This window comes from Saimiri boliviensis, chromosome 7, assembly GCF_048565385.1.
Source record: "Saimiri boliviensis isolate mSaiBol1 chromosome 7, mSaiBol1.pri, whole genome shotgun sequence".
NCBI classification, from domain to species: domain Eukaryota; kingdom Metazoa; phylum Chordata; class Mammalia; order Primates; family Cebidae; genus Saimiri; species Saimiri boliviensis.
Window position 1 is genome coordinate 64,041,654 of NC_133455.1, and position 19,147 is coordinate 64,060,800.

Consider the following 19,147-nt stretch of genomic DNA (forward strand, 5'->3'; position numbering starts at 1 on the left):
AATAAATAAATAAATAAATAAATAAATCATTTTAAAAGTTACCAAACTGTTTTCCAACCTGGCTACACCATTTTACATTTCTACCACCAATATATGAGGGTTCCCATTTCTCCACATTCGCTGCAACATTTATCTTTTTTATTATGGTCTGTCTATTAAAAACAAGCCAACAAACAAAAAGGTTTTTGTTATTGTTGTTGCTTCTTTTTTTTCGCAGTTTTTACAGTTTCCTTTATTTTTTAATTTTTTTTAAAGATGCGGCTTCACCATGATGGCCAGGCTGGTCTTAAACTCCTGACGTTTTCTTTAAACACAAAACATGCACAGAAGTTGTCTATTCATTTTCCTCGCTGCGCAGCCCTGCATTGGGGTTGGCGACTCTGACGGCCAGCTGGGCAGCTCTTTCCATGATGGCCTTGCGGTCTTGGAGGAAATACTGTGAGCGATCTCAGCATTCTTAAGATTTGTGGCACATAAGCAGCACTTCCAGCTTCTTGGCATTGTGGACCAGGAACTTAACGGAAGCCACTGGGTAGCATGTGCTTTGTGTTTTTGTTGTTGTTGCTGCTCCCACTATCTTGGGCATCAAGATCTGTCCCTTGAACCTTCTACAAAACCTGTTGTCAATACCTCTGGATTTCCGCCAGTTACGCTTAGTTTTGACATATCGGTCAGACGCGGGATGAACGTCTTGATTCTCTTTTTGACAATCTTGGGCTTCACAAGGATTCTGAGGAAGGTTTTTCAAAGAGCCCTGGGGAGACAGATTTTTGAGAGGTAAAAAGACCCTCCCTCAAAACCGACCGCGGTCCTCCATTGGGTAGGGGGCGCTCCAAGACAGGAACTCTTCTAGCCCGTCGCCTCTCCACATTAGTGAGATCCTCGTTGCTAGGAGACTAGACGCCTCTTTCCGCTGGAGCGCGCAGCCTCACAGGTAGCAGGGCCCTCTCTTGTTCGAGGGCTGAAATGTCTGGTCCCACAACCTCCCACAACAAGGGGCAGTTCTGGAAGGCCCCTTTCTAGGGACATTTTTCTTCTACGCTCTATAACGCGGGCCGAGGCGGGCCGAGGCTTCTTTCCCGGATCCAATCACCTGCCCCGCTATGCTTAAGAAAGAAAAAAAGGCCAAGACGCCCCTGTCCGATGAGGAGCAGCTGCTTCTGTTTCAGCAGAAATTGCTGGCAGAGGAGGAGATGGCCAAAAAGAAGGAGAGGCTCCTCAGCCAGTTCTTGAAGGTGATGGCCTTTTGCATTATGTCCTGCCTAACCCCATCCTCCCCTTGCGCTGGCCCTGTCACTGAGGAAACCTCATTTCATCCCGACCTCCCCTCCGGAAATCCTGAGACCCAGATATACTTAGATTTCAGGCAACATTGTTTGGGAGGCGGGGGTGTTCTCTGCAAAGCATGGAGGGGGTGCGTAGTATACAGCTTGGCAGTCTCTACTGAATCCCAGAACTAGGACAGTAGGTCCTGTCAGCTGTCCCAGCTGTCTGGAAGGCTGATGCTCTCCTTGGAGATAGGTCATTACAAACAACATCCTACTCTGATGCTCCCACCCTGAAGGAAATTTACCCTTGCCCTCCCTAAATTCCATCAAGCCGTTCCCATGGAAAAAGAGTAAGGTGTCATCTGACAAATTAAGAGTGAGATCTTGTTTGTTGTATTGAAAGGCCCTGACTTCCTGGAGGTATATTTATTCCTTCACATAGGACAAGCTGGCCAAGGAGGAACACAACAGTGCTCTGAACCTTAATAAGATTAACACACAGTGGAGAACCGTCCTTCGGGAAGTCAAGACCAGAGAACTTCTTAAGGACATTGAGATCCTCAGCCAAACATTTGAACGAGTGGTGGACTGTAAGGACAATGTCATCAAGGTAGGCACTGTTTCCAAGGAAACCTTGAGTATGGCTTCCTGACCTCTTCTCTTCATAGAATCAGCCTAGTGAATTAAGTAATCCATCCTAAACCCCTCACAAGACACAGGCTGTGAGAAAGCCAGGCTATTGGTAATAACAGTTTTCACAGAAATAAAAAATAGAATATTGGGCTGTCTTTCATCCCTCTCCTTCCCTTAGAGGAGCCACTCTCCTTGGTCATCTACTGCCTGAAACCAGTACTATCCGATAGCAGAGTTGTAAGGCACAGTAGACATCACCCAGTGACTTGAAATGAGTCCCACACCTTCATTTCCATGTCAGAAGGCTCAGTTCCAGAGGGGAACTGACTTGCTCAAGGTCACACAGCTAGCCAGTGAGAGAGCTAGGACTCCAGCATGTGTTTCTTGACCTCCACTCTAGTGCTCCATTCAACCAAATTGTTTGGCCTCTTAATTAAACTTCAGTGGCCCTGGATAATACCGAGATCTCCATGGGTAAGAGCAGTTCTGGATTTCTAAGCAATTCAATCAGCCATCCTTTTGCTCTTGGCCAGTTCTTGAGTTCTTGATTCCATCCTATCTTTTCCGCTAAGGGATTTTCTCTACCCTATGTTTCATCTTTTAACATTCTGCTTCCATTTGCTGCCTTTTCCTTAGTCTTTTCCATTTCATTTTATTTATTTATTTCTTTGTTTTGAGATGGAGTCTCACTCTGTCGCCAGGCTGGAGTGCAGTGGTGCGATCTTAGCTCACTGCAACCTCCGCCTCCCGGGTTCAAGTGATTCTCCTGCCTCCGCCTCTCGAGTAGCTGGGACTACAGGTGTGCACCACCACACTCAGCTAATTTCTGTATTTTTAGTAGAGACGGGGTTTCACTGTGCTAGCCAGGATGGTCTCGATCTCCTGACCTGTGATCCACCCACCTTAGCTTCCCCAAGTGCTGGGATTACACGTGTAAGCCACTGTGGCTAACCAGAGTATTTTCCATTTTAAACAAAACAAAGCCCACAGTAACAGCAAAGTGTACATTGCCAATATAGTATTCCCCCTATAGAAAACATACATTTCTCTTTCTCAGCCTAAACCCTGGGGGAAAAAGTTCAGCAGACCCTGGGCAGCTTCAAGAAATATATATTAAGAGTCCTAAAGCCAGACGCAGTGACACACGCCTATAATCCCAGCACTTTAGGAGGCCGAAGCAGGCAGATCACGAGATCAAGAGATCGAGATCATCCTGGCCAACAAGATGAAACCCTACTAAAAATACAAAAATTAGTCAGGCATGGTGGCACACGCCTGTAGTCCCAGCTGCTCAGGAGGCTGAGGCAGGAGATCACTTGAACCCAGGAGTTGAAGGTTGCAGTGAGCTGACATCGCACCACTGCACTCCACCCTGGGTGACAGAGCAAGACTCCTGGGTGACAGAGCAAGAATCTATCTCAAAAAAAAAAAAAAAAAGTCCTCAAATTTGCAATAACTATCATTCATTAGAAGTCCAAACCCCACCAGTTATACCTTATGGATTTTTTTTTTTAAGGTGGAGTTTCTTTTCTTTTCTTTTTTTTTTGAGACGGAGTTTCGCTCTTGTTACCCAGGCTGGAGTGCAATGGTGCCATCTCGGCTCACCGCAACCTCCGCCTGCTGGGCTCAGACAATTCTCCTGCCTCAGGCTCCTGAGTAGCTGGGATTACAGGCACGTGCCACCATGCCCAGCTAATTTTTTGTATTTTTAGTAGAGATGGGGTTTCACTATGTTGACCAGGATGGTCTCGATCTCTTGACCTTGTGATCCACCCGCCTTGGCCTCCCAAAGTGCTGGGATTACAGGCTTGAGCCACCGCGCCCGGCGCTCTTTTCTTTTCTTTTTGAGATGCAGTTTTGATCTTGTTGCCCAGGCTGGAGTGCAATGGCGTGATCTCGGCTCACTGCAACCTCCACCTCCCAGGTTCAAGCAATTTTCCTGCCTCAGCCTCCTGAGTAGCTGAGATTACAGGCATGTGCCACCACGCTGAGCTAATTTTGTATTTTTCGTAGAGATGGGATTTCTTCGTGTTGGTCAGACTGGTCTTGAACTCCCGACCACAGGTGATCTGCCCGCCTTGGCCTCCCAAAGTGCTGGGATTACAGGCATGAGCTACCACACCCAGCCACTGAGTTTTACTCTTGTCACCCAAGCTGGTGTGCAGTGGCACAATCTCGGCTTACTCTGACCTCTGCTTCCCAGGTTCAAGTGACTCTCCTGCCTCAGCCTCCCGAGTAGCTGGGACTACAGATGTGCTCTACAAAGCCTAGCTAATTTTTGTTAAAATTAAAGAGAAATAGAATTCTTTTTTAAATTCTATGGTATAATACAATCAGTTCAGGTTTTTTTTTTTTTCCTGAACAAATGATCCCTTGGTCTTTCCTGTGGCATGCTCCTAAAACAACCCTCTATGTCTAATCAGTCACCTAAGGTATTTAGTGGCAAGTCTTTCACATTTGCTGCTTATAAGTCCTCAATTGTCCATATTAAGCATTTTCATTTCTGGGTAAGGAAAAAAGCATTTTTGGTCCATTTTTTCCCCCTCAAGGCTGAAAATCAAGCATTTTTGGTCCATTAATTCACCCACTTTCTCCTGGAGGACATTAACCAATTCTGCTATTACAATGATGTGAGTGTCATCAATGTCTTGAATGATGAACTTCTTCCCCAGGGCACTGGACTCATCCAAACACAGAATAAACTGCTTCATGGCAGGATCACATTCTGTAAGCACTCCTTTCAAGACGTTGACCATCTTTTCTCAGTCAGAAGGTTCAGATGACCTCAAGAATGCTCAGCTCACAGATGTAGAAGTGCCTTGGCATTGCCAACCTAATTTTTGTATTTTTAGTAGAGACAGGGTTTCACCATGTTGGCCAGGCTGGTCTGGAATTCCTGACCTCAGGTGATCCACCTGCCTCAGCCTCCCAAAGTGGGGATTACAGGTGTGAGCCAACACGCATGGCGTATGCCTTATGGATTTTTTTTTTTTTTTTTTTTTTTTTTTTTTACAAAGTCTCGCTCTGTCACCCAGTGCAATGGCACGATCTTGGCTCACTGCAACCTCTACCTCCCAGGTTCAAGCAATTCTCCCGCCTCAGCCTCCTGAGTAGCTGGGATTACAGGCATGTGCCACCGCGCCCAGCTAATTTTTGTATTTTTAGTAGAGACGGGGTTTCAACATTTTGGCGAGGCTGGTCTCGAATTCCTGACCTTGTGATCCACCCGCCTCGGCCTCCCAAAGTGCTGGGATTACAGGCGTGAGCCATTGCGCCCGGATGCCTTATGGATTTTTAAGAGGCTTTTTCAGACACCTATTGGAAGTTATCAAACACTTGATGAGAACATCAGTGTTGATTGCCTAGTGCTCCATTATTGGAACGCTAAGGTTGTGGGAGTTATGTATATTGTACTGGTCAAGGTCATCACCAAGGTGTGATTTTTTGACGCAAAAAATTTGCAACCTCCAGCATGAATGGGTTAAGGGAAGCTGAGTAGTTGACCAGGTTCACCCATGAGACAATTAACTTTTTCCTACACATAGCCTTGCAGCTTATGATAACAGTCCTTGCTTAGGTAAATCACACACTGTTAATATTAACTACCTTCAAGGTCATTACTGCATAAGACTGCACATATTAAATGTGCAAATATTAGTGATCCTCACTCACCATCTCTACTTGTTTGCTTCCCTTTTTATCCTGTATCCCACAGCATCTGATTTCTACCCCCTCTAGGAAACTGCTCAGGTAAAGGCCGCCAGTTCAGAGCTGTGGCTACTTTTCATCATTTAGTCTTTATGTAACCTGACCTCTCTATGACACTGACATTTTTGGTCATGCCCTGGATCTTGAAACTCTCCTTTGGCTTGCAATACACCATTCTGTCATTTTTCCTACCTCTGGGATATAAACCATTCACTCTAGTGAGTTTATTTATTTATTTATTTATTTATTTATTTATTTATTTTGAGACGGAGTTTCACTCTTGTTACCCAGGCTGGAGTGCAATGGCGTGATCTCGGCTCACCGCAACCTCCGCCTCCTGGGTTCAGGCGATTCTCCTGCCTCAGCCTCCTGAGTAGCTGGGATTACAGGCATGCGCCACCATGCCCAGCTAATTTTTTTGTATTTTTCGTAGAGACGGGGTTTCACCATGTTGACCAGGATGGTCTCGATCTCTCGACCTCGTGATCCACCCGCCTCGGCCTCCCAAAGTGCTGGGATTACAGGCTTGAGCCACCGTGCCCGGCCTATCTTTTTTTTTTTTTTTAAAGATGGGGTTTCACCATGATGGCCAGGCTGGTCTTGAACTCCTGACCTCAGGTGATCCACCCACCTTGGCCTCCCAAAGTGCTAGGATTACAGGCATGAGCCACCGCGCCCGGCCCCAGTGAGTTGATCTTGCTGTCTCCATCCTTTGCACTTTGGCATTCCCCAGATTTCTGAGTCTGGCCATCTGACCCTTTAACCAGTGTTCTAGGGCCAGACAATGTTACTTATTACCCTGGCTTTATTGTATTGTATTGTATTTTCAGACAGAGTCTCTCTTTGTTGTCCATGTTGAAGTGCAGTAGCATGATCATAGCTCACTACACTCAAGCTCCTTGGCTCAAGTGATCCTCCCACCTGAGTAGTTGGGACTACAGGCTCTCACTACTACTGGCTAAATTTTAAAATTATTTTTAAATTTTTAGTAGAGACAAGGTCTTGCTGTGTTGTCCAGGCTGATCCTCCCACTTCACACCCTCTGGAGTAGTTAGGACCACAGGTGCACACCACCTCACCTAACAGATTTTTTTTGTAGAGATGCAGTTTCGCGATGTTGCCCATGCTGGTCTTGAATTCCTGGCCTCAAGCTGTCCTCCCACTTTGGCCTCCCAAAGTGCTAGGATTATAGGCATGAGCCACTAGGCCCAGTCCATCCTAGATTTTACATGTATCCCTGACCTTTCTTACTAAGAGTGGTACAAGTCATCTACTTTAAAGTAGTTTTCAAAGCTATACCCTGCTGTTCTTTTCCACTGTCCTGCTGTAGTTGAGACCTGGGCATCATCTCTAACCTAAACTATTAATAGTAGTTTCCTGTTTTCCACCTTTCACACTAAACTGCCTCTAGATTCTCTACAAAACTGCTGGGATTATCTTTCTTTCTTTCTTTTTTTGAGTCAGAGTCTCACTCTGTCACCCAGGTGGGGAATGCAGTGGCACAATCTTGGCTTACTGCAACCTCTACCTCCTGGGTTCAAATGATTTTCCTGCCTCAGCCTCCTGAGTAGCTGGGATTACAGGAGTCTGCCACTGGTCTGGCTGATTTTTGCATTTTTAGTAGAGATGGGGTCTCGCCACGCTGGCCAGGCTGGTCTCAAACTCCTGGTTTCAGGTGATCTGCCCACCTCGGCCTCCCAGTGCTGGGATTATAGGCGTGAGTACCAGAATTACCTTGCTAAAGCAGAAACCTAATCCTGTTACTCTACTGCTTAAATACTTAGCGGTTCCTCTATGTACAGGAAAAAAATCCAAACTCCATAGTAAGAACATCAAAGCCCTTCAGGATTTGGTTCCTACCTGTACTTTTCATACAGCCAGCTTTGTTTCTTACCTGTGCCTTTGCACATCCTGTTCTCTGTATCTGGAATTCTCATCTCCATTTCTTCTCCAGTTGTCCTGGCACACTTTCTTTTTTTTTTTTTTTTTTTTGAGACGGAGTTTCACTCTTGTTACCCAGGCTGGAGTGCAATGGCACGATCTCGGCTCACCGCAACCTCCGCCTCCTGGGTTCAGGCAATTCTCCTGCCTCAGCCTCCTGAGTAGCTGGGATTATAGGCACGCACCACCATGCCCAGCTAATTTTTTTTGTATTTTTAGTAGAGACGGGGTTTCACCATGTTGACCAGGTTGGTCTCGATCTCTCGACCTCGTGATCCACCCGCCTCGGCCTCCCAAAGTGCTGGGATTACAGGCTTGAGCCACCGCGCCCGGCAGGATCCTTTTTTCATTGTAAACATGTAAGGTAAAAACTGTCTCTGTGTAGAGGTCATGGTAGTTTACAGTGAGCAGACTCAAGGTGCCTGGATCAGGTGGGCAATTCTATAAATGCTTTTCTGTTTAATCTTTTATTTTTATTTATTTATTTATTTTTTTTGAGACAGAGTTTCGCTCTTGTTACCCAGGCTGGAGTGCAATGGCATGATCTCGGCTCACCGCAACCTCCGCCTCCTGGGTTCAGGCAATTCTCCTGCCTCAGCCTCCTGAGTAGCTGGGATTACAGGCATGTGCCACCATGCCCAGCTAATTTTTTGTATTTTTAGTAGAGACGGGGTTTCACCATGTTGACCAGGATGGTCTCGATCTCTCAACCTCGTGATCCACCCGCCTCGGCCTCCCAAAGTGCTGGGATTATCTTTTTTTTTTTTTTTTTAAGACAGGGTTTCACCATGTTGGTTGGGCTGGTCTTGAATTCCTGACCTCAGGTGATCTGCCCACCTTGGCTTCCAAAGTGCTTGAATTACAGGCATAAGCCACCACACCCAGCCTCTGTTTAATCTTGTTTCACTTTTTTGAAGGTAATACATTCACATTATTCAAAATTCAAAAGCAAAAAAGGTTATATAGAGAAAAGTTTCTTCCCACCAGTGCCTTCCAGGTACCCAGGGTTCCTTCCAATAATTCTCGTTTCATAAGGAATTTTTTTTCTTTTTTTACGTAAATGATTGTATTATATACTATTCTACCCCCTTGCGTTTCTCACTTAATAATATATCTTGGAGGCCAAGCACGGTGGCTCATGCCTGAAATCCCAGCACTTTGGGAGGACAAGGCAGGCAGATCACTTGAGCTTAGGAGCTGGAGACTGGCCTGGGCAACATGGTAAAACCCTGTCTTTACTAAGAATCCAAAAATTAGACAGGTGTGGTGTCATGTGCCTATCGTCCCAGCTATTGAGAAGGCTGAGGCAGGAGGATCACCTGAGCGTGGGAGGCAGAGGTTGCAGTGAGCTGAGATCATGCTCATATATACATATATGAGATTGTTCCATATTTTCCCATAAAGAGCTTCTTATTTTACAACTGCATAGTATTCTGTATTGTAGTTTAACACATTACTTTGACCTCTATATTTCCTGTATTTTGGTAATTGGATTTAGATGCTTAGAGATACTGTATTCTACCAAGAGGCACATATTGTGTAGCTCTCTTTTTGTGATGTTAGCAGCTGTTGATCCATTAAATCATTGGGAGATGCAAAAATGCTTATTTTTAAAATGTTTACATTTTATTTTAGAAGTAGAGATGGGACCAGGCACAGTGGTTCATGCTTGTAATCTCAACACTTTGGGAGGCTGGCAGATTGTTTGAGCCTAGGAGGTCAAGACCAGCCTGGGCAACATAGTGGAAACCCCTACAAAAAAACTTGAAAATTAGCTGGGCATGGTGGTGTGTTCCTGTAGTCCCAACTATTTGGGAGGCTGAGGTGGAAGATCAATTGAGCCTTGGGAGGTTGAGGCTGCAGTGAGCTGTGATCATGCCATTTGACCTCAGCCTGGGTGACAGAGCAAGACCTTGACTCAAAAGACAAAAAAGCCCGTCCCCTCCTTCTCCTCCCCTCCCCTCCCCTTAAAAAAAAGAAAAAAAAATTAAAAAAAAAAAAAAAGAAAAGAAAACAGACCGCTGAGACCGCGTCCACCCCGCCAGCCCAGAGCCTCGCGCTTGCCGCTCCGTGGTCCGTCCACACCCACCGCCAGCTCACCATGGATGATATTACTGCACTTGTCGACAACGGCTCCAGCATGTGCAAGGCCAGCTTCGCGGGCGATGATGCTCCCCGGGCAGTCTTCCCCTCCATTGTGGGGTGCCCCAGGCACCAGGGTGTGATGGTGGGCATGGGTCAGAAGGACTCCTATGTGGGTGACGAGGCCCAGAGCAAGAGAGGCATCCTGACCCTGAAGTACCCCATCGAGCATGGCATTGTCATCAACTGGGACGACATGGAGATCTGCCACCACACTTTCTACAACAAGCTGCGTGTGGCTCCTGAAGAGCACCCCATGCTGCTTACTGAGGCCCCCTTGATCCCCAAGGCCAACCATGAGAAGATGACTCAGATCATGTTTTGAGACCTTCAACACCCTAGCCACGTATGTGGCCATCCAGGCCGTGCTTTCCTTGTATGCCTCTGGCTGTACCACTGGCATCGTGATGGACTCTGGTGACGGAGTCACCCACACTGTTGCCCATCTATGAGGGGTATGCCCTCCCCCATGCCATCCTGTGTCTGGACCTGGCTGGCCGGGACCTGACTGACTACCTCATGAAGATCCTCACTGAGCACGGCTACAGCTTCACCACCACGGCTGAGCGGGAAATCGTTCGTGACATCAAGGAGAAGCTGTGCCACGTCATCCTGGACTTGGAGCAGGAGATGGCCATGGCAGCCTCCAGCTCCTCCCTGGAGAAGATCTGTGAGCTGCCCGATGGTCAGGTCATCACCATCGGCAACGAGCGGTTCCGCTGCCCTGAGGCGCTCTCCCAGCCTTCTTTCCTGGGCATGGAATCTTGTGGCATCCACGAAACTACCTTTAACTCCATCATGAAATGTGACGTGGACATCCGCAAAGATCTGTATGCCAACACAGTGCTGTCTGGTGGTACCACCTTGTACCCTGGCATCGCTGACAGGATGCAGAAGGAGATCACTGCCCTGACACCCAGCACGATGAAGATCAAGATCATCGCTCCTCCTGAGCGCAAGTACTCCGTGTGGATCAGTGGCTCCATCCTGGCCTCGCTGTCCACCTTCCAGTAGATGTGGATCAGCAAGCAGGAGTACAATGAGTCTGGCCCCTCCATCGTCCACCGCAAATGCTTCTAGGTGTCTCAGTTGCATTACACCCTTTCTTGACAAAACCTAACTTGCGCTGAAAACAAGATGAAATTGGCATGGCTTTATTTTTGTTGTTGTTGTTTCGTTTTGGTTTTTTTTTTTTTTTTTTTTGGCTTGACTCAGGATTTAAAAACTGGAACAGTCGGCTGGAGTGAGCATCCCTCAAAGTTCTACAGTGTGGCCAAGGACTTGATTGTGTACGTTGTTTTTTTAAAGACATTCTAAATATCGTGAGATGTATTGTTACAGGAAGTCCCTTGCCCTCCCAAAAGCCACGTCCCTTGCCCTCCCAAAAGCCACCCCACTTCTCTCTAAGGAGAATGGTCCAGTCCTCTCCCAAGTCCACACAGGGGAGGTAACAGCATTGCTTTTGTTGTAAATTATGTAATGAAAATTTTTTAAATTTCGCCTTAATATTTTTTATTTTATTTTGAAAGATTTTAGCCTCTGTGGCTACTCCTTTTTTTTTTGTCCCTCAACTTGAGATGTATGAAGGCTTTTGGTCTCCCTGGGAGTGGGTGGAGGCAGCCAGGGCTTACCTGTACACTGACTTGAGACCAGTTGAATAAAGTGTACACCTTAAAAAAAAAAAAAAGGAAGACAAAAAAACAGAGATGGAGTCTGGATGCATGATCCAGTAAGGAAAAAAAAAAAAAAGAAAGAAAGAAAAAGAAATAGAGATGGGGCCTTACTCTGTTGCCCAGGTTAGTCTCAAACTCTTAGCCTCAAACCTTGGCTTCAAATGATCCTCCTGCCTCAGCTTCCCAAAAATCTGGAATTACAGGTCTGAGCCACTGTACCATACCTGATTTTCTAATAGTATCATTCATTTTTTGTTCATTAGCTTGAGTATTTCTGAAAAGAGATACGTCCTCTCATTTTCTATTCAATTATTCAGAGCTATAGTTTATATAGGAAAGGCAAGATAAAAGCTTGATTGTTTCTCTTTCTTAGTTACCAGTTTTTAAAAACTGGTTGTCTGGCATCCTCCAGTGATAACTGATTTAAAAAAAATTTTTTGGGCTGGGCGTGGTGGCTCACGCCTGTAATCCCAACACTTTGGGAGGCCGAGGCGGGCGGATCATGAGGTCAGGAGTTTGGGACCAGCCTGACCAACCTGGTGAAACCCCATCTCTACTAAAAAATACAAAAATTAGTCAGATGTGGTGGTGCACACCTGTAATCTACTCTGGGAGGCTGAAGCAGGAGAATCTCCTGAACCCAGGAAGCAGAGGTGCAGTGAGCTGAGATCTCGCCACTGCACTCCAGCCTCGACAACAGAACAAGACTCCATCTTAAAAAAAAAAAAAAAAAAAAATTATGTGCATTCGGCTTCTCACAGCATGACTGTTAGGATCCTGGAGGGACCATCCTAAGAATAAGCATTCTAACGGGCAGGAAGCAGAAACTGGCAGGCCAGCCAAAGCTTATGCCTGGGACTGGTATAGTGTCACTTCCACTGTATTCTATTAACCCATGTAGTAATAGGGTCTGCCCAAATTCAAGGAGCTGGAAGAAGAGACACCATTTTTTGATAGGGGAGTGGCAAGGTCACATAGCAGAGAATTGTAGGATAGGAGATATTGCTGTGCTTTTCCTTTGGAAAATCTGCCTCAGTGAGTCACTTCATGTTGGTTCCTGGGTCCTTCTGGTGTGACCCTTTGTTTGTTTGTTTTTGAGACAGTCTCACTGTTGCCCAGGCTGGAGAGCAGTGGCATGATCTCGGCTCACCATAACACCCAGCTAATTTTTGTGTTTTTAGTAGAAATGGGGTTTCACTATGTTGGCCAGGCTAGTCTTGAACTCCTGGCCTCGTGATCCGCCCACCTCAGCCTCCCAAAATGCTGGGATTACAGGTGTGAGCCACTGTGCCCAGCCCCCTTTTGGTCTGTGATAGTTTCTTTGCTATCTTGTATGATAAGAAACCCCAGGTTCAGCTTGGTGTGGTGGCTCATGCCTGTAATCCCAGCACTTTGGGAGGCTGAGGCAGGCAGATCATGGAGTCAATAGATTGAGACCATCCTGACCAACATGACGAAACCGTGTCTCTAATAAAAATACAAAAAAATTAGCTGGGCATGGTGGCACACACCTGGAGTCCCAGCTACTTGGGAGGCTGAGGCAGGAGAATCGCTTGAACCCAGGAGGTGGAGGTTGCAGTGAGCTGGGATTGTACCATTGCACTCCAGGCTAGTGACAGAGTGAGACTCCATCTCAAAAAAAAAAAAAAAAAAAAAGATGCCCAGGATCAACTTATATTCTGCATCAGACCCATTTCTCCAGGAGTCCCTGATTCCTTTCAGTCTTTCAGTGGCAGCTCCATCACTGTAAATGTTAGTTGTCCACAGGACACTGGGTAGCTTCGGGGGGCACCTTGCTCTCACTTTTTTGTTGTTGTTGAGACAGATTCTCATTCTGTTGCACAGGCTGGAGTGAAGTGGCATAATCCCAGCTCACTGCAACCTCCACCTCCTGGGTTCAAGTGATTCTCCTGTCTCAACCTCCTGAGTAGCTAGATTATAGGCACACACCACCACACCTGGCTAATTTTTGTATTTTTAGTACAGATGGGGTTTTACCATGACCATGATGGGGTCAGGCTGGTCTTGAACTCCTGACCTTGTGGTCCGCTTGCTTTGGCCTCCCAAAGTGCTGGGATTACAGGCATGAGCCACCGCGCTCAGTCCCAATCCCCCCCCACCCACTTTTTTTTTAAGACAAGGTCTTGTTCTGTCACCCAGGCTGGAGTGCAATGGTATGATCACAGCTCACTGCAACCTTGAACTCCTGGGCTCAAACAATCCTCCTGCCCAGGTCTTGTGACTAGCTGGGACTATAGCCTGGCTAATTTTTATAGTTTTTGTTGTTGTTGTAGAGATGGGGGTCTCACTATCTTGCCCAGGCTAGTCTTGAGCTCCCAGGCTCAAGTGATCCTCCCACTTTGGCTTCCCAATGGGATTACAGACATGAGCCACCTTGCCCAGTCCTTGCCATCACTCTTGCTTTACACAGAGTGAGGAGGACAGCCAGCACTCCTAAAGCCAAAGAATTGGCATTAGGAACTAAGGAAAAACTGCCAGCTGAATACATTTTTATTTTCTCACACAGATGCCATTCAGCTGGAATGATAACTCTCTCTTTCTGACCTAGTCTTTGGCTAAAGACCTGTCTGAAGCCGAGGAGCAGTATGCCCGTGCCCTGCGCAGCCACTTGCACAATGTTGACCAACTCTTGGCCCTGCAGAGGCGCCGGCTCAGTCTCCTGGAGGAAAGTTACAACCTGGAGCTGGAAGCCCTAACCAAGGAGTTTGAGACAGAAAGGTATGGGGGCCTAAGAGAAGATGGGGAATTGAATCCAGGGGAGTGCCCAGAGTCTGTGTCAAGGAGGTGCCTGTAAACAAGTGACTAGTATCTTGGAACATCCCATGTTGATTATCACAGGACTCCCAGCAGAGAATATCTTGGTTCCTTTTAAACAAACTTGGGCTTAAGCTTGCAGCCCTACCTTCCCTTTACCCACCTCAGGCCCCTGTTTGTGTGCCTTCACCACCCACTTTCTTCTTCTTTTTTTTTTTTTCTTTCACTATTTTTTTCCTTATTTTTTTTATTTTTTATTTTTGGTTTGTTTTGCTTCTTTCGAGATGGCGTCTTGCTCTGTTGTCTAGGCTGGAGTGCAGTGGTGCAATCTCAGCTCACTGCAACCTCTGCCTCCTGGGTTCAAGCAATTCTCCTTCCTGAGCCTCCTCAGTAGCTGGGACTATAAATGCATACCACCATGCCTGGCTAATTTATTGCTTTACTTTTTTAAAAAATAACTCTTTTTTTTCTTCTTTTTAAATTTAACTCCTCAAATTCCTTTTACCAACTACCCACTTTGAACTATCAAAATCCTACCCATTTGACAGGGAACAGGGATGGGGAGGAAACTTCTCACTGTAACCTTTTATACTTTTTTTGTATCACATGAATGTATTAGCCATTCAGAAATCAAAATAAAATAGTCTTATTCTTTCTAGCCCTGAAAAGAATAGAGCCTTCCCTCTCTCTGTTCTCCATCAGTACCTAAGAGTTTGTACCATTCACATAGATTTATTACATACTGCTTTGAATTGTCATTATTGGTCCATATCCTGTATCCCTTAGAGCAGGGATAGTGACTTGTCTCTTACAGGAAGACGATTATTGACCAACATGAGAAAGAGATTCGCTACCTACAAGATATCTTCATGGCCATGGAGCAGAACTATTTGGATTCTGAGTATGAAAGCAAGCTGGAGTTCCAGAGCATGTGGAATGATCTCAAAAACGTGGTACAGAGGGAGAGCAGATGGGCAAGAACTGGGAAGAGGTGATAGAAAAATGCTCAAGGAGGCTGGGCACAGTGGCCTCGCACCTGTAATCCCAGCACCTTGAGAGGCTGAGGCAGGAGGATCCCTTGAGACTGGGAGTTCAAGACCAGCCTGGGCAACATAGGGAGACCCCATCTCTACCAAAAAAGAAAATAGCCAGGCATGGTAGTGTGTGCCTGTGGTCCCAGCCACTTGGGAGACTGAGGTAGGAGGACTGCTTGAGCCCAGAAGATTGAGGCTGCAGTGAACTGTGATAGCAACACTGCTCTCCAGCCTCTGTGACAGAGCGAGACCCTGTCACAAAAAAAAAAAAAAAAGAAAAAAATGCTCAAGGCTACTAGAGGTAGAAGAGGCACCTTTAGCCAACAGAGTCAGTAAAAGATCTATTCCCACTGTAGGTATCCCTACTGCTTTTTGTAAGTTTGTGAAAATTGGTTAGGAGGGAAGACCATTCTAAATGTCAAGGGAATGCATTTTAGAGCTAAAAAGCACCACAGAGATCATCTGGCTTCACCCCTGTGATTTGCAGATGAAGAAAGTAAGGTCAAGATAAGTAAAATGACCTGCCAAAGTCACGCTGCTGGTTTGTGGTAGAACCAGAAGGAGATTCTAGGTCTCCTGCCCCTTGACCCAAAGTCCTTTCCACTGCCCTGGAGGTCCACTAGCCAGACCTAGGTTTGGGTATTGGGGGTCTTTGTTTTTATTTACCCCACAGGGCTTTATAAAATTTTTTGAATAAGTATCCTACACTTAAAAATTGGAGATTTAACAAAAGCATCTAAATTTTCAACTTCCCTTGAAAAATTTAAAGATCTGGCAACACTGGGCCCCATTTCCAAATGGCAAGGCTCACAGAGAGCTCAGTGACTGCCCCTCCTCCTCCCAGATGGAGCACTTCCTCTCCAGGTCACCACAGGCCCCACCCAGCCCACAAAACTTATCTATATCAGCTGCCTGCTCTTTTGTAGGCATTTTCATTGGCGACCTCTATACTAAACTATGCTACAAACAGTTCAAGAGGGTGAGGTTGCTGGTGGAAGTGAAAGGGCACTAATAAGCTAATTCCAAACATTTGCTATTTTGGGGTCACTTCCTAGAATTTAGAAGAGAAGCACTTTCTAAGACTGCAACTGGAGAACATAGTAGAAGATCTGTGGAGAAAGTTCCAGGATGTACTCAAGAATTACACTGATGCCACAGAAGATCGAAAGGTTGCCTTTGAGACCCTGCAGGTGAAGGATGAGAAGAGCTCCAAAGAGATTGAAGTACAGATGAAAAAAATACAGAAGCTACAGGTTAGTGTAGCCACCTGGAAATACTGCTTGAACTGCTCCGTTATCCCCTGTTCCTCTTCCCCTTGTTTCCTCTGGGCCTCAACACTGATCACTGGTTGGGAAAACATGACATGCTCTGATTTCAGTCCCCAAGCAGCCCTTTCACCTGTCTCACTGAAGACCCTCAGTTGGTCAAGTGTTTCCCCTAATCTACTCTGTTCCTCTAGGATGCCATAACTATTTCAAAAGGCAAGATCATGATACATAGCCGAGAGAGTGAAGATGAGAACCGGTATATCCGTAATGACAAGGAATTGGTGCTCATACAACTGCGAAAACTTAAGGCCCAAAGGACTCGGGCCCGAGCAGCATCCCAGAAGAACTTAGTCAAACTCACCCTGGAAAGTAATGCTGCCCTCAAGGCCCTGCGAAAGATTGTTGATAAGGTAACGTAGGGGAGAGGGCAGTCAGAACAAAGTCAAGGAACCTGGCTCCTGCAAGGTGAAAGGGATTTGGAAAGGATAGAGGAGACTTCTTCCTGCTTCCTGCCTGAGTGGACACTTGGAATACCTTTATTATTCCATGTTTCCTCCCCTCTGTAATTAATTAATTTATGGTATTTCTAGAGACGGGGTCTCACTATGTTGCCCAGGATGGTTAGGAACTCCTGGCCTCAAGCAGTCCTCTTGCCTTGCCAAAGTGCTGGGATTAGAGATGTGAGCCACTCTGCTGAGCCCCTTGCTATTTTTTTTTTTTTTTTTTTTTTTTTTTTTTTTTTGGTGAGACAGGTCTCACTCTGTCTCCCAGATTGGAGTGGTGGTGCCATCTTGGCTCACTGCAACCTCTTCCTCCTGGGCTTAAGCATTCCTTCCACCTCACCTCCCCCACTCAACGGCTAATTTTGTATTTTTTGTAGAGAGGAGGTTTCACCACGTTGCCCAGGCTAGTATTGAACTCCTGGCCTCCCACCCTGGCCTTCCAAAATTCTGGAATTGCAGGCATGAGCCACTAGGTCAAGCTCCCTCTTACATTGTATTTCATTAATTAATTAATTTTTTTTTCAAATGAGACGGAGTTTCACTCTTGTTGCCCAGGCTGGAGTGCAATGGTGCGATCTCAGCTCACAGCAACCTCCACCTCCCAGGTTCAAGCGAGTCTCCTGCCTCAGCCTCCTGAGTAGCTGGGATTACAGGCATGTGCCACCACATCCAGTTAATTAATTTTTTTTTTTTGAGACAAAGTCTCACTCTTTTGCCCCGGCTGGAGTGCAGTGGTGTGATCTTGGCTAACTGCAACCTCTGCCCCCTGAGTTTAAGTGATTTTCCTGCCTCAGCCTCCTGAGTAGATTGTTTTACAGGTGCGCACTATCACTCTCAGCTAAATTTTTATTTTTAGTGGAGCCAGGGTTTCACCATGTTGGCTAGGATGTTCTCAAACTCCTGACCTCAGTGATCCACCTACCTCGGCTTCCCAAAGTGCTGGGATTACAGGCATGAGCCACTGTGCTCGGTCTACATTTTAAATGGAAATGAATTGGCCAGGCGTGGTGGCTCATGCCTGTAATCTCAGCACTTTGGGAAGCCAAGGTGGGAGGACTGCTCAAGCCCAAGAGTTTGAGACCAGCCTGGGCAACGTAGGGCAACCAAAAAAAAAAAAAGAAAAATTAATAATGAATGATTTTTAAAAAATAGTTGGAATAGCGTGTTATGCAGTAACCTCTATTTGCTATATGTATTTATTGCTGTTGTCTCCCACTTGGATGAGTAGCTTTCCTGGGTTCAAACAGGGGAACCCATTCCACTAGCTTCCCTCTCTACCCTCCTTCTTAATAGAAACTCTCTTCCTGCTTCAAATAGGGTGAAAAGATCCTTAAACTTGCCGAAATATGTAGGAAATTTGAAACTGAGGAAGAAAAAGTGCTGCCTTTTTATTCATCAGTATTGACTCCTAAGGAGCAGGAGGGGATTGAGGAGAATAATTTAGAAGAGCTTACTGAGGAGCTCGCCAAGGTAAAGGCTGGGGGATGGTGGGGCATTGGGCAGCATTCGCTAATGGGTCTTGATGCACACTTTCTCCCTGTAACTCCACTCCAGGTGATCGGGGATTACATAGGGATGGAGAATTTCTGGAAAAGGTACAACAAAGTGAAGCTAGAGCAACTGAGCCTCCAACACAGACGAGCCCAGCTGCTAGATATCAATGGGAGGCTGCGGGGGATGCTGAAGCAGTACTTGGATGGCATCTCAGTGAGTGACGAAGTGCTGAGCCAGCTCAACCCACTCTTCATAGTCAACCATCGAAGCAACTTACCCCAGCCCTCATCCACACCTACAGCCCATCCAGGTGATAAGCAACATCCAACCACTTAAAATATCACTGAAGCAGCCCACGTGATCTTCCACACCCCGTGATCTAAGGGGGAAAAAAAAATATTTTCAATCCCTATTTTTTTTTTTTTTTTTTGAGAGAGGGATGTAGGGACATTGCTATTAAAAATTTCCATGGAGTTTATGAGCTCCTTATATCTTTTGCATATTGGACAGAGCAGTCCACTCTGAGGACACTAGGAACACTGTGGTCCCAGGGAATAGAAAGAACAGCTAGGCAACTACCAGGAGGGTCACTGCTCAATTAGGCATCGTTCCTCAGAATCAGGGCACCATGGGAGCCAAAATCCATACCTTAAGGACCTAGAGATCCTATGGAAAGACTCAAGACCAGGTCCTTAAAGTCAGTTAGGA

The 19,147-nt window shown here is 46.1% G+C and overlaps 1 protein-coding gene and 1 pseudogene across 2 annotated transcripts; both read left to right on the forward strand.

The window, feature by feature from the left end:
- The first annotated feature begins 880 nt into the window (after window positions 1–880).
- On the forward strand, window positions 881–18,920 carry DRC2 (dynein regulatory complex subunit 2). Of its 2 annotated transcripts, XM_003939108.4 has the most exons (8): window positions 882–1,235; window positions 1,711–1,878; window positions 13,935–14,104; window positions 14,955–15,093; window positions 16,230–16,427; window positions 16,634–16,852; window positions 18,263–18,415; window positions 18,500–18,920. In XM_003939108.4, the coding sequence occupies exons 1-8, from the start codon at window positions 1,104–1,106 to the stop codon at window positions 18,773–18,775; spliced, it is 1,455 nt and encodes a 484-aa protein (XP_003939157.1). In that variant the 5' UTR covers window positions 882–1,103; the 3' UTR covers window positions 18,776–18,920. The 2 variants fall into 2 exon arrangements, with proteins under 2 accessions (XP_074258693.1, XP_003939157.1); XM_074402592.1 differs by having other exon boundaries at window positions 881–1,235; window positions 18,263–18,920.
- LOC101041793 (actin, cytoplasmic 1-like) lies at window positions 9,637–10,787 on the forward strand (annotated as a pseudogene).
- Window positions 18,921–19,147: the final 227 nt, after the last annotated feature.